The sequence below is a fragment of the Periplaneta americana genome, chromosome 7 (assembly GCF_040183065.1).
Source record: "Periplaneta americana isolate PAMFEO1 chromosome 7, P.americana_PAMFEO1_priV1, whole genome shotgun sequence".
Classification (NCBI taxonomy): domain Eukaryota; kingdom Metazoa; phylum Arthropoda; class Insecta; order Blattodea; family Blattidae; genus Periplaneta; species Periplaneta americana.
In genome coordinates, this window is record NC_091123.1 from 57,355,870 (window position 1) to 57,371,049 (window position 15,180).

At 35.8% G+C, this 15,180-nt stretch overlaps 1 protein-coding gene across 3 annotated transcripts in view; it reads right to left on the minus strand.

The window, feature by feature from the left end:
* Nucleotides 1-6,740: 6,740 nt before the first annotated feature.
* LOC138703121 (ATP-binding cassette sub-family G member 1-like) overlaps nt 6,741-15,180 on the minus strand; it is a 74,051-nt gene continuing 65,611 nt past the window's right edge. For all 3 annotated transcript variants that reach the window (XM_069830716.1, XM_069830715.1, XM_069830714.1), the window contains one exon: nt 6,741-13,521. In XM_069830716.1, coding sequence (XP_069686817.1) covers nt 13,177-13,521 — 345 coding nt within the window. In that variant the 3' untranslated portion in view covers nt 6,741-13,176. The remainder of the gene's footprint in view (nt 13,522-15,180) is intronic.

The window sequence follows — 15,180 nt, forward strand, 5'->3', positions numbered from 1 at the left end:
CACGAGATGGCAGTACAGTCGCTAATGCAATTCAAATGGGAGTTACGACGTGACTCCTTATGTAACAACTAGATGGCAGCATAGTAAACCTGACAAAAGTTGTTACCGTCAAAGCCTACAAGGCCAAGCAATCTGGGTATATATGATCTAGGATGTAAAGAACACACATTTTCGAAAACGTAACCCGATAAGCACAAGTGGAGTGCTATAATATAATACATTATGTTCTAAGTAATGATATATTGAGACCACAATTACAGGATTTTCGTATTTGCAGAGAATGCGACATCGAATCAGTCCACTTTGTGGTATACTTGAAAGATTTACGTTAACGTTATTTGAGAAATTCTGATTTTTCATAACTGAAGAATTCTGTGACTATACTCCACCAGCCGCCACTATATACAAATGAATCGCACTTTTTAGAAAGGAACTAAGTCAAAATTTCCTACTTTTCAGGAGAGCATAAAAGCATTTTTTCATGCACATAGAGCAGAATAAAATATTTTTAAGGCTTACATTATATAAAGATATTATGGGATTGAATTTAATGATAACAGACTTTTAAAGAAAATTTTGTGCTACAATGCTATACATAAATTTCTAAATTTGAGACTTAGTTCCTTTCTTCACTGGAAATTGTTTTTGGAAGAACAAAATAAATAGACTAAGTTAACAACATTTATTGAACGCAGATCTACATGTATTTTGATTAAATTGGCATGTTAGAAATTTTAAAATAATATTATGAATCAAAAAATTAATTCAAAATGGACATGTTTCATAAAAAATTAACACATGTGAAATGACTAGTGGGTCTCATTCATGGTGCGCCAGGACCTGTGTACTAGAATATGAAAATATTTCTTCGTAAATGCTTTAGCATTTTTAACATTGACGTACTTCATTAGTTTCTTAAGGTCTTCAATCTTTTGGGCATTGATGGGAAATTTTTCTTCTGTATATGTCTTTGTTAGTTCAGTGTCAAACTAGTAAATTCCCCTTCCCAAGGTGAAACCTATTGCTTATATAACTCTTGATGTATGGGCGAGCTTCTACAATGCCAGAACTGTCTGAGCTGTATGTGAATTCCTTTCATACAAAGGGCGTGAAATGAACCGTTCTCTAACGAGGATTCTTTGAAGTTTCTTCCGATATGGTATTCTTTTTTAAAAATTTAAGCCACCACATATCAAAGTTACTGATCAGTTTTCCAGAGTCCAATGTGTACGGTTATTTCTATATAATATTTTATTGTATACACTCTATCAGCCCCTGCTATTGCTTTTCTGAAACCCCAAAATCCCTATCACAAGGGTGAAGGGAGTGGCCTCACTCAGGAAAATAATGTTTTATAGTTTTGAATCTTCCAGAAGCTGCCAGACCAAGACAAAACCTAACTACTGTATGATTTCTGTTTTGGCCTGGGAGGCTATCTGAGAACATATGTATGTTTTCATCAAAATAGTATCTCAAAAACGAACAAACATCATTGGCTCACACATCAGCACACATTGGTTGGATTTAAGATCATGAATGCAAAATATATTAACCTATAATTGCCTCATATAGAAGACTTCTTTGAACTGGTAATTGGGGAAAGGGCAGGTTTATAATATTATGCTGACAACGTTCATCATGTCTTTGAATTTTAGGGATCATCTTATTAGTGAAATTACTGGCTCATGTATTGACACACACAACTTTCTCTGTTATAAAAATACTTTAAGAATAAAATAATAATGATTATCTAAAGAACTTATTACCTGTACTTTATAATTACCTATACAAACATTCATTGTTGTCTGTATAAACATATGTTTCGTAAGCAAGTGTAACAATATACCAAAAATTAGTGTACCATAACAGAGTTACAAACGATATGTTGTCATATTTTCGATGTCCAAACGGTGAAGAAACGCACTAACTTCCTGACTTAGTTCTTTTCTTTACCGTAGTACAAACATCACGGTGATGTTAGAGACACATGGAAAGGTCTGACTAAGTTCCTTTCTTCGCCAATCATTGTGTCTTAGAAGTAGTAATCATTTGGCTAATAAAAAAAATGGCAAAATTTGACTTAGTTCCTTTCTAAAAAGTGCGATTCAAATATACTCACTGTTGTTGACATTACATGACGACTCTTTGATATGACCTTGCATCGGCTACTTCATCATCATCTTTTGTCCTTACCGCAAGATTATTACAGTAAAATAAAACATTCTGCAAATAGTATGAAATAAAAATAAATTAATAGGTAGCCTTTCTACATATGATTAATGTACAGTAACAGAAAAACACATTTCCAGCTGTAACTACTAACATTTAGTTACGTAATTTGGCACTGAGCCATCCATTAAGACTTTTATCGATTAAAAAAAAAAGATTAAAAAATGAAAATAATTATGCTGACAAATTCAACTGTGCAAAAACTCACTGGAATAGTATTCCAATTGGCTAGGATTAAATTCTCAAACAAGAATATCCGGAATGAGATTTATTACGTATTATTTCCATTAATTTCTCGAAGAAAATTTCAATACTGCAACACTAAAGCAGACAATTTCTGAATTCTTTTCTATTCATTAATTCATAATTAATCTATTATTTCACTGATCCAATATAAAGGTGGAGAATGAACATCTAATGATTTTGTATAGAGGGTCGTACTGAAAGTCATGAGCAACACATTGCTATAATTTCAATTTTAACAATGTAACAAAAACGATTATATGGTCATAATCTACAGACTTTACACTATGTATTGACATGTTGTGACGTCAGTAACTTCTATCATGTGACCACAGGCAATGTTTGCAATATGGTCGACAACGATGGTTCGTTTCGACAGCGTAATGTCATTAAATTCCTTGTTAAAGAAGAAAAATCTGCTGCTGAAATTCACCTCAGACTTCAGCGTGCATACGGAAATGTGTGCATAGGCGCCAGCAGTGTTAGGAGATGGGTGAAACATTTCGAAGATAGGAACACGAGCATACAAGATGAGCCTCGTAGTGGTCGCCCTCGAACAGCCTCCACAGAATGCAACAAGGAAGGAGTTGATGAGTTCTGGGATGCATTTTGGTTGAATTTCTTGAACCTGGACAGACCATAAATGCTGTCCGCTATATTCTGACAGTTTTTAAGCTCCGTCACAGATTGCACAAGAAACGTTCTGGAAAGAAGATCATCCTGCAACACAATAACACATGGCCTCAAACTGATCGTGTCACCATGTAGAAATCAGAACATTTGGGTGAGAAACTCCTCCTCAATCTCCCTACAGTCCCGACTTGGTGTCCTTCGACTACCATCTTTTCGGTTCTGTAAAAGAGCAGCTGTGAGGCCAACGCTATGAGATGCTGGAAAGCAGTGCATCAGTGTCTTCGGGAAGATGAAACGGACTTCTACAGCAAGAGAATTTTCAAACTTACAGAATGTCGGGAAAAATGTCTGCAAAGAAATGGAGACTATGTTGAAAAGTGACAGAAAAGTCTGTAGAATGTCGGGAAAAATGTCTGCAAAGAAATGGATATTATGTTGAAAAGTGACAGAAAAGTCTGTAGATTAAGACGATGTTATGTTTTATTTAACGACACTCGTAACTGCCGATGTTATATCAGTGTTGCTGGTATGCCGGAATTTTGTCCCACAGGAATTATTTTACATGCCAGTAAATCTACTGACATGAGCCTGTCGCATTTAAGCATACTTAAATGCCATCGACCTGGCCCAGGATCGAACCCGCAACCTCAGGCATAGAAGGCCAGCGCTATACCAACTGGTTTGTCTAAAAAATAAAAATTAAGATTTATAACAATGGGTTGCTCATGACTTTCAGTATGATCCTAGTAATTGCATTTGTTTATGTTACAGGAAGCTATCATTGTTGAAGTAGTAATTTTCTAGCAGTGCATTACTTAGAGTTTATTTCATCATGGAATACTGTTGCAGTAGATACATTTATTGAAACAAACTCAGTTACAGCTACCCAGAGGGAGTTCTGGAGACATTTAAACACACAAAATTCTCCATCCAGGAACACTATAATACTGTGGCTGAAGAAATGTCATGAGATGCAAACTGTTATGGTGTGAAGCCCAACAAGGTCAGCTCGACACCATTTCATGGCACTAGACATAACTTCTCTTAGCCTATGTTGGATCCTGCATAGTGAGTTAAAGCTTCATCCATATCGAATTCAGATTTTCCAGGTTGAGGAATATACATAGTTAATTTTCACACAACAGCCAGCCCGGTCAATGTGAACTTTTTTTAATTTTCTTTTGATGCGAAGCTTCTTCTGGTCGTTTTCTTTTTGTTAGCATTTCTGTCTTCAGCAACCAACAGTAGTCGACGAGCTTTGTACTATTCCACCTGCTTTGGTATCTTATTTCAATTCCTTGAGATTTTGATGAAATCTTCCTTCCTGTTCTTCACTGCAGTCCCAAAGATTCTGATGGAAATATGTCAAGTGCGGCTGTAACATGTAGACCTCGAGGCTTATGTTGTATCTTAATTCGCTACAGTCATTCAACATTTTGTTTATTAAGCTTTTCATTATCCAAGATCAACAAATTGCTTTATTAGGCCTAAATTTATACGGTGAGGGGGCACCAGAGCATCAGGACATTAGACTGTTTTCCTTTATGTTTTTGACCCAACATTTCTTTATATGGGAGCCATTCCCTCTGAGTCCAATGCTGGAACCGCAGTCTAGTATATACAGTCACGAAGCTCAATACGTAGTAAATATGCATCCATAGATAGTTGCTAACCACTAGGATCGCTACTATCGCCTCATTACAGACAAAGCGAAATAGTACCTGCACAGTCTATTGTTCCTAGTACCCTCATAAACTCAAGCTTCGTGACTGTATATACTAGACTGTGGCTGAAACTTTGTTCTGCTGTCCTACTCATAGATGAAATACGGAAATTTCGTGTAACTTAACTATTGACCCAAAAACAAAGATTACTTTAAATTCTCCATACGCTAGCCACTTATGTATGTTCTCGATATTCCATCTTTGTCAACAATAGTTCCTCATTTGCATAATATTCCTTTAGAAACACAGAATGACCAATTGGAACAGGGCATTCCTGTTCCTGTTGTAAAGGGGGACGCTTTTCAAACTGTGTTTCGAAGCATCAATAAAGCCTCCATTCAATAGATCATAATTTGGCAGTCCCAGCATACGCATCACTTCATGGTTGTTGTTGCGAAATACAGGGCAATTACAAATGATTCATCAGGTTTTAAGCAGCTGCATAAAGAAAAATGTAACACTTAGAAAAATGTATGATGCATCAAAATAAACAGAAACCGTCCAAGTTTCGGACACACTTTAAGTGTTCGAATTGGCTTTCTCTTGTTAGATGGCACACATCGATGCGATATTGAAGTTCGTCTCATACCTGCAGTAGCATATCCCTAATAATGGTCGTAAATGCATCTGTAATGTGATCCTTGAGCTCAATCAAAGTTACTGGTAGTGGTGGCATGTACACTGTCTTTTACACACCCCCAGAGAAAAAAATCACAGACCATTAGGTCGGGGGATCTAGGAGGCCACTGTAATAACACCAAGTTTTAGCTTTTGCAATAACTGTATGCGGTATGGTTTCATATGCAATCGGGTTCGTAAAATGTTCCATACAGTTGATTATGGAATATCTGGTGCGGTATGTTGATTTCTGAGGGCTGCAAATGAAACTCGCCCTCATTTGCTTCACTATTTCATTAGAAACGCTTGAGCGTCCACTGCTTTTACCTTTACTCACAATACCAGTTGCCTTAAATTGACGATGCCATCACAGAATGCTTTGGTGACCTAGCGGTGAAGTTCCAGGGTAATGTCTCTGAAATGCACACTGTAAAATGACTTCTCATATTCAAAACTGGGAACACTTTCTGCTGCATACACATCATTTTGGAATCTATGCCGTTTGTCTGCATGTGCCAGAGTTACAAAAATGGAAAAGTAAACTTTCCGAGTTTTTCTTTCAATTCATGAATAGCACAAACATATTGCAGCCATAGTTTTCGCAAATATATGACTTTAAACCTGATAAATCATTTGTAACTGCCCTGTACAAGCTGATTTTCATGATGTGTGAAGGTCTCACAATGAAGTCAAACATAAGGTTATGGAATAAAGTACATTATATTCAATGAAATAAATTTAAACATAAACGTGCATAATGTAGTACAACAAAGGAAATGGGTAATTTTTCATGTAATGCAAATTAAAAATATGATTTCGGGGAAAATCTGATGTGATAGGAATTTTCTGAGCTTAGATCTGAGTTCAGGGAGTCGATTTCATCTTAGAACTGTTAAAACGTTCCATGCAATGAAATCAATGTTACCTATCATCATGGAAAATAATTGAACCTTAATTGACTTTCCCTGCAGTACAAATATTTGTAGAATTGATAATGAGGACTAATTTGGGGTTCTTCTGCTGTTGTTTGGACGGAAATTATTTGGTACTGGTACACATAATAGAATTTGACAGCTCGTACAATACTAAATCTGCTTCTCCTTCAGCTGTAGTGTCATGGCAGGTGCGGTTTGTGTGCAGTGTATTATTTTTGTTGTCTGAGTGCAAAGTACTCCCTCATAGATAAAGCATTTGTTCACAGAAAATATTAATACCATAATGTAAAATATGAAGAGGTTATTTTAATAGTGGTACAACTCCACTTTTTGTCAAATTGGAATTAACTACACTTCCAGTATCACAAATGTCCATTCTTTTTATTATGAAAGTGGTACAAATCCAACTTCCGTCTACAGTCAACAGAATGCACCATAATGCAGGCGTCTTAGGTAATTCTACAAGAAAATTATTTTAATAATGGTATAACTTAACCGCATTCCATGCTAAACCAAAATAAGTTATTCTAAAGAGATTTTGAGTGAGTTTAATAATATTCATGATCAAGATCTTGATCCAAATTATCAAATATATGAAGGTAAATGGTATGCCATATAAGCATACCTCCAAAGAGTTGCCTTGAATTTATCAATCATGTGTTGAAATTTGTTATTTGAATAGTGGTATACCTCCATTGTGACCCCTTTATTAGACATGTCTCACACAATATTCATAAACTCCAGGAGTAGAAAGACAGCATAATCTCTGACAAGAAGGCATGAACTATTATTCTTCAAATATTTCACATCCTGAACTTTCTGTACTCATTTAACTTTAAGATTCCATATCTCAAAATCAATGTAAAAGGAGGTGTACCATTATTAAAATAACGCATTCATAATGAGAAATTACAAAAATGAGAAATATTATACTACAATAATTATAGCAAAACTAGCCAGAAGTGATGGTTGGATGGAGATGTACCCTCACTACTTATTATTTCTCTGTCATCTTTTTTTTACCAGCTCTACACCTAATCAAATCTTCAAATCTGCTCTTCTCATTCTTCAAAGCTGTGCGGTTAGGAAATAGAGAGCCTTGGATCATATTCCAGATGCCATATGTTGTCATGCCAACATGGGCTACATGACGAGATTTCTTCTCAGCAAACCTTTGTAAATGAAACTGTTCATGTTTCTGTGCAAGATAATTATTTAACATAGAATACATCTTTGAAATCGGTCCCATATGGGATGCGATCCTGGAGTTAGGGTGTTACGAAATTAGTGACAATTTATAGCAGCTATAACTTAGAAGCTAATCAGCAGATAGTAACAAGTGATATCCCATTTAAAAGTCAAAGGTCGAAAGTTATAAAAAGAATACAGTATCCTTGTGTGCAAGGAGAGGGTGTGAGATAAGCTCAAAACACGTCAATGTGTGAACTTCTGACGTCCATAACATACAAATTACATATCGGAAATATACAACTGTGGTGTCTACAGCTGAACAACATTATAAACGTTGCTTGTAATCATTCTCTGTTTATCCACGCCATCTCACTGGCAATTTCAACATGAACATCATCCTCATCACATATAACAGATTGGCCGCGATATAGGATTTTTTGGCAACAACATGAAAAACTGAGTTGGTGTCTGGTAGAGTTCCTGGGTAGCTCAGTCGGTAGAGCGTTGGTGCGCTTATCCAAAGGTCCCGGGTTCGATACGCGACCCCGGAACAATTTTTCCCTTGAAATTATTCAAATCAGCTTCACAGGAAGCTATATTTGAAAGCTACATTTGCAACAATATGAGCAGTTCCATAGACCGACAACAGATGATGTGATATAGCTGAACGGCCCTAGATCTGGACATGGCAGCAGGACTGCCAATAATGCAATAAATTATCATGTTATGTGGTTTCTAATCCTGATGTGATATGTGATAACACTTATAGGATACCACCGGTATTGCAATAATTTTCTTGATGTAATTTGGGCAAGGGAATTTAATGTTGATGCACTCAAATTATACAATTTTTCCACACGAGACAGTGAGAAAGGAATTCATAGTACTGACATTGAGTAATAAGTAGGGACCAGATTTATAGGTTTTTACCTTTTTTTCCCCTTACTTCTAAACTCACAATGTCTTGGATATTTTTCCGAATCATGGTCTTAAAGAGTCATACAATGTAAATTCTGTTGAACCTAAAAAACCTAAATTGGACCTTAAGAACTAAAAAAAACCTAAATCGAATTAATATGTATTAATAAAATCATAATTACTGTGTTTTATATAAATATATTTAGATATTTCAATACATCTTATAATTTTTATTCTCTTCTGCACTGGAAAAAGTGACCCAATCTGTGGTCTTTACCCTTCAGTTTTTTTGTTGTTTTGAATAAAATGGTTAACTGGGAATTTCGTCTGTCTTTGCATAGTGGGCCGCCCTTCAGAGACTTCACTCTCTCAAGGGCACTGATTGGGACTGTATGTATTTTGGAATTTCTACTGATCACAGATATGACATGCCAGTAGAAGGGTATGAAGTGACTGAACTTTCTCTTGAGGTGAATGAACTACGAAAAAGTTGTATTATTGAAATTCGTGAAGTTTTTGGGCATGTGTGATCTTGTGCATACGGGTACAAGCTGTGAACTTTTCTGAGATCTCTGTGCAGTCTGTCTTATTCTAGTGCTTCTGATGTTAACATTGAATTTTTATATTTTGTGTTTTGTTAAGCAAAGCCGAAACCAGTGAAATCACATTTATTACGACAGTGGACTGGAACTGATTACAACTTTACCAACGAGGAAAAAATTATGTTATATAAAACTGACTTTAAGCATACATTTTTAACAATCAGACAATTTTTGCGACTCCTTTCACAGTTTGGGCAAAAAACCTAAAAATCCGATCCCTAGTAATAAGTATTACTCCATGGAGCTTACTACTATTTATTCTTCCATCTAGTGGGCATTATCAAAAGTTAATTTTCGACACTGGAGATTCTAGCAACTGTTCTCTTTTATAATGTTGCCATTTTATGACATGAGAATGGTCAATAAATATATATATATATATATATATATATATATATATATATATATATGTCATCAGGGACATCATCAACAATAATGGTCTCGATGAATACCTCAGACATTTCAAACCTAGCTGCATTCAGCGGCAACCATCTATTCTAGACAACATCTCTACCCATGTAAGAAATCTCCCAGTTGTCCTTCACAACATACTTTTCATACTACAGGCCTGCACTAACAAAATCATGCTGACTTTGTTACTTTGGCAACAAATAAATGCAGTCACTGAATTTAACCGATCTCATTTCTCAATCCCTAACTCCAAAATGTATTCTACATTCAAACATACGCCTGCCTTCACGATACAGGTTACCGCCAATTTTAAGTTATTTAATGATTCTGTATCAACTACTAGGTTATTTGGCATCAATGGAATTGATGATAGTGAAATGGTATTTGGTGAGATGAGATCAAGAATTCGCCATGGAATTGCGTGACATTTGTTTTACAATTTGGAAAAATCTAAAAAAATCCAGACTGGGTTATCAGCCCAAGGAGTGCAACTCCAGATCATCAGGCAAACACTTTACTGCCTGAACTATGTACGTCAGTGGCTACAAGAGAAAATTAATTACCTTATAGCAAGAACACATAAGGAAGTACAACAGTCATAGGAGAAATATTTCTGACTGGAAAAAAAAAAAAATAATAATAATAATAATAATAATAATGTATATAAATGTAGCTCAAACTATTCTCCTCTTTTCCGCCGACACTTCTGGCTAGCCTTTAGTATTATGCTGTTCTTCAGCACATATACAGCTTGCTGTGCAATGCAACATTCAATGAAGCTACATCTTCATCAGCAAATTTTATGTTTATTTCAAGTTAATGGCATTGTGGACGGATTATCAACTTTAAGCTTATAGTCAAGAATATGAAGTCATTATAAACTATAACTACTTTTGCAAAAAACAAGTTTTCATCACTAGTTCTAATAAATGATGAGCAACACATAATATCAATCAGGAACAAATTTTAAGACCATCAGTGATGTTCTTGGTTGTTATGAAGAAGTGCATACAGTAGAACCCCCGTTATCCATCACCCTATTACCAAATCGGTAGATTATCTGTTTCTCTTTCTCTCGCTCTTTTTTTCTATTACAGAAAAAATATGAAATACTGTACATTATATTATTACGTACTTTTTGTAAAACAATTGTCTTTAGAGGCAATTAATATTAGGTACCCTCCACAAAACTGGCTTCATTTATACACTGACGGATCCTTGATCTCCAGAGAACAAGGTGCCGGTGCAGGTGTTACGTGCTGTCTCTTCTCACTTTATAGATCTCTTGGGTATGGAACAACAAGTTTTGATGGAGAAATCATTGCAATAAGTGAAAGTCTCAGGAATCTTCTATGTCACATCAATAAATTTAAGAATGCAGTTATATTGTCAGACTCCAAAGCAGCTATTCTATCAATAGTCTCTAAACACACATCTTCCTCTCGAACAGCAGAAATAACTAAAATGCTCTCTCAATTATTAATATCACTCAATAAAAGAATTGTATTCCAATGGATACCATCCCACTGTGGAATCCTGGGAAACGAGAATGCGGATGCTTTAGCAAAGAAGGGCAGCACTGCTACTTACAGACCTGTTACTAAATCTACGTATTACTCTGTGAAAAGATTTATTAAATCTACATACTTAGACTTCAACAAACAAAATTTGATAACACAATCTCAAGGGAAAAAATGGAACTCTCTGCATCATAATCCACAGTTAATTCCCGATTTACCACGAAAATCGTCTGTAGCTGCATTTAGATTGGCAACAGGCCATGATTGTTTGGCCAAACACCTGCATAGAATTGGAATATATCAGTCCCCTAACTGCCCATTGTGCAACTCAAACCAAGAAATGGATTCGGAACACCTCAAAATCTGTGCTTCAGTGGCTGGTCATGATAATATCTTTGAAAAATATTGGAGTGCAAGAGGTCAAATGACTTTATTGTCAAACGCCTGGCATTAGAAAAGAACAACAACTTTTTCTAGAGAGGGTTATTACAATGCTTTATCACTACACAATATGTAGTAGGAATGCTGCCACTGATGACAACAGAATAGAAACTGTTACTTGTGGGAGATGTTTTCCCATCTTGTAAATTAGTCACTACCTCCTTTCAAAGAAATGACTCCAAGAACTTCCACACAATTGCAAACCCATGCACCTTTCAGTCCTTGTCCTACTGTTCAAGTGGCAGTACTTCCATGCAAAATGTCTTCCACATGTGTCAAAAGAAAATGTGTTGTGCTAAGTAGAGATGGGATAAACTGTTCCTTTTAAGAAACAGTTTCGACTGTAACTGTTTCACGAACGAAGCTGTTCCGAAACAACAGTTTCAAAGAAACAGATTCATAAAAATATGTTTACAACGTCAGTGCCAACTGTTCCAACTTCTCATCTACTTCAAGAACATGTTTCAAAGCCTCTGAATAGTCTTTAAATCAGCTGTTCATTGTATTATGACGACGAAAGTCATTTTTCGTAGGTTACTGTTAAAGGGTACAGTAAATAACTACAATTCAAAATGAATCGATTTTAGTATAAATAACGCATATAACCCTAGGAGAGTTTAATAACAGTAAGATATTAGCCGATGATATTTTTGGCGGTATATTAATAATTAACACCATGTTAGGGCACCATAAACATATTTTCCATCAATGGGCAGCTAATAATTAATATCAGATTTATTAGAGAACTTGATTCATACCCGTACAATTAAATTGCACTGTCCTACATAGGCTACTGTTGCATGAAGGCCATGTGGAACATTATATTTACATACTTTCGATTGGAGGTCGATGATAGCGCTACACATGGCCTTTGCAGACAGCAAAGAAGAGGAAAACTGTTTGGAAATTGAACTGTTTATCTCTTGGAACCATGTGGAACACTGAAGTGATCACTGAAGCAGTGTAACACTCCCTGGAACAGTTGGAACAGATTATTTCACTAAACTGTTTCGCGAAACAGTTTCAATTATGAAACAGTTTTAAAAAAACTGTTCCACCTATTTTTACCCATCTCTAGTGCTAAGTATCGAAAAGAAGTGTAAATAATTGAGAGGTTTGGGAAAGGAGAAACTGTAGCTCATCTCGCATCAGAATATGAGATTGGCATTACAACTATGCGGAATGTAATAAAAGACGAAGATAAAGTGTAATGTATGTAAATCTACAACATGAGATCTCTACTATCCTACTCTACTATGTACTTAACTTATGAACATCTTTTATGTATAGATTATCTGAGGTTTTCCATTAACTGTTCAGTCCACACCCTTCATCACCACGGATAATAAGAGGTTCTACTGTATATAAAATTGTACTTGTCTGAATAAAATTTTGATCTACAGTTAGTTTTGTAATAAATGTTACTGTCATGTCGGAATAATTAATAGTGCTAATATTATTATGTAAATGAATAATATTAAATAAGGCAGAAGTGCACAAATTTTAAGTATTTCACCACTTTTAAAATGTAAAAACATATTAATTTATTTAAAATTAAGAGGTATTTTTCTATTTTATTGTAAATAATATAATTTAAAGCTTGAAATAATACTTATCACATTTAAAATCTCAGGTATGCATTCCCGTAAGGTTCCATAATTCTTCTTGACACATAAAATAAGTACACACAGACTCTTTTTATACCTAAAGATCATCTTGATGTAGAAACTCTCCATTTGAGTACAATATAAAGTCCTATTTGTGACCCAAATAGCCATATCAGAAGCACACCCATGTTATGCCAGTATGATACATCTTCCATATGGAATTCCTCCAGAATTTTGCTAGGTGACCTAAAATAACAGAAGTCTTCAGAACAATTTAGTTTTGATCTGTTATTTCCATATATGTTCACCATTTCTGCCTCAAATGAATATCGATAATAAGAGACGTAAGAAACCCATTGAAGGTATGAAGGTATGTCTTGTAATCTCATGAAGAACCCAGAGAAAAGAGACATAGGAATGTTCAGAGTAACAACCATGAAAGGTCCAACCTGAAAAACAATATATTATATGTAAGTGCAAACAGATATGTAAGGCACAAATGTATACCTATTACAGACTTGTAGGGTATGTAGACTTACGGAATTTGGAAAGGTCAGATTTTGAATAGGAACTCATGCTCAGAAACAAGCTATCTACATGCTGCGAGCTCAAAATGTTTCCAGGTGTGTCTTATCAGGTTAGGTTCCCATTATGACTCCACATTATCACGTAAGGTCACCTGATCGTATTTTTCGCTTTCTTTTATCTCCAGTTATTCCAGAAAAGGTTCGCCATCTAGTTTTGAGTCCATTTCTATTGGAGCCCCTCAAGGCTCTGTTTTGGGACCTCTTTTATTTTTAATCACGATAAATGATCAGTCTAAAAATACTTAGTAATTCCATTGTATTTGCTGATGATACCACATTGCACCATACTAAACATGCTGTGAATCTACGATACAGGTTCTTTCAGCTTTTCTTTCCTTCAATATAAAGGAATGCTAAGAACGTTTATTGCTCTCAAAAAAATTCCATCACCTTCAGCAAGGTTTGAACTACTGAAATTAAGATATAACAATTCCATTTTTGAATCTTCGTACACCACTTTTAACACTTGAATATAATTAATTGATGAACTAGTGGACTTACTCGTGTTAAATATATAATATTCGTCCGGCTTAAAGCTGTTTCAGTGCATCACACACCATCATCAGAGCCTACTAGATCGCGGCGTCATCTCGAACTTCTCTGCCTGTTAGGAGGGTGTGTTTTATTGTTGGAAGTGTTGGATTGTGGAGTCGAATAGTGTGTGTGTGTACTGAAATTGAGCTGTGTGTTGAGGATTTGATCAGGCTGTGTTTTAGTGTGTTTGTATATTTCGTATTGTTCTAGTGTGTTGAGTTTTTGGTTCTTGGGTTGTGTGTGTAGGATTTCCATGTCCGTATTTATGTTATTGTATGTATGGTTGGCATTGGTTATGTGATCGGCGTATGTAGATATGTTGTGTCCTCTGGTTATAGCTTTAATGTGTTCTTTGTAGCGAGTTTGGAATGATCTGCCTGTCTGTCCTATGTAGAACTTGTCACAACTATTACATGTTAGTTTGTATACACCTGTGTGGTCCTAACAGGCAGAGAAGTTCGAGATGACGCCGCGATCTAGTAGGTTCTGATGATGGTGCGTGATGCACTGAAACAGCTGTAAGCCGGACGAATATTACATATTTAACACGAGTAAATCCACTAGTTCATCAATTAATTATATAACAATTGTTGTCCACATGAGTTATCTTGGTAGCGAATCCCCTAGTGCTCTCTGGCTTCCTTACAGTTATCTGTTTTGTACCTGAAGCTTCTTAAGCAGCTGTACCAACATCAACGGTCTATTTTTTAGTACATTATTTTACGACGCTTTATCAACATCTAGGTTATTTAGCATCTGAATGAGATGAAGGTGATAATGCCAGTAAAATGAGTCCGGGGTCCAACACCGAAAGTTACCCAGCATTTGCTCATATTGGGTTGACGGAAAACCCCGGAAAAAACCTCAACCAGGTAACTTGCCCCAACCAGGAATCGAACCCGGGCAACCTGGTTTCGTGGCCAGATGCACTAGCTGTTACTCCACAGGTGTGGACTCAACAGTCTATCTGTCTATCTTTTTGTCTGT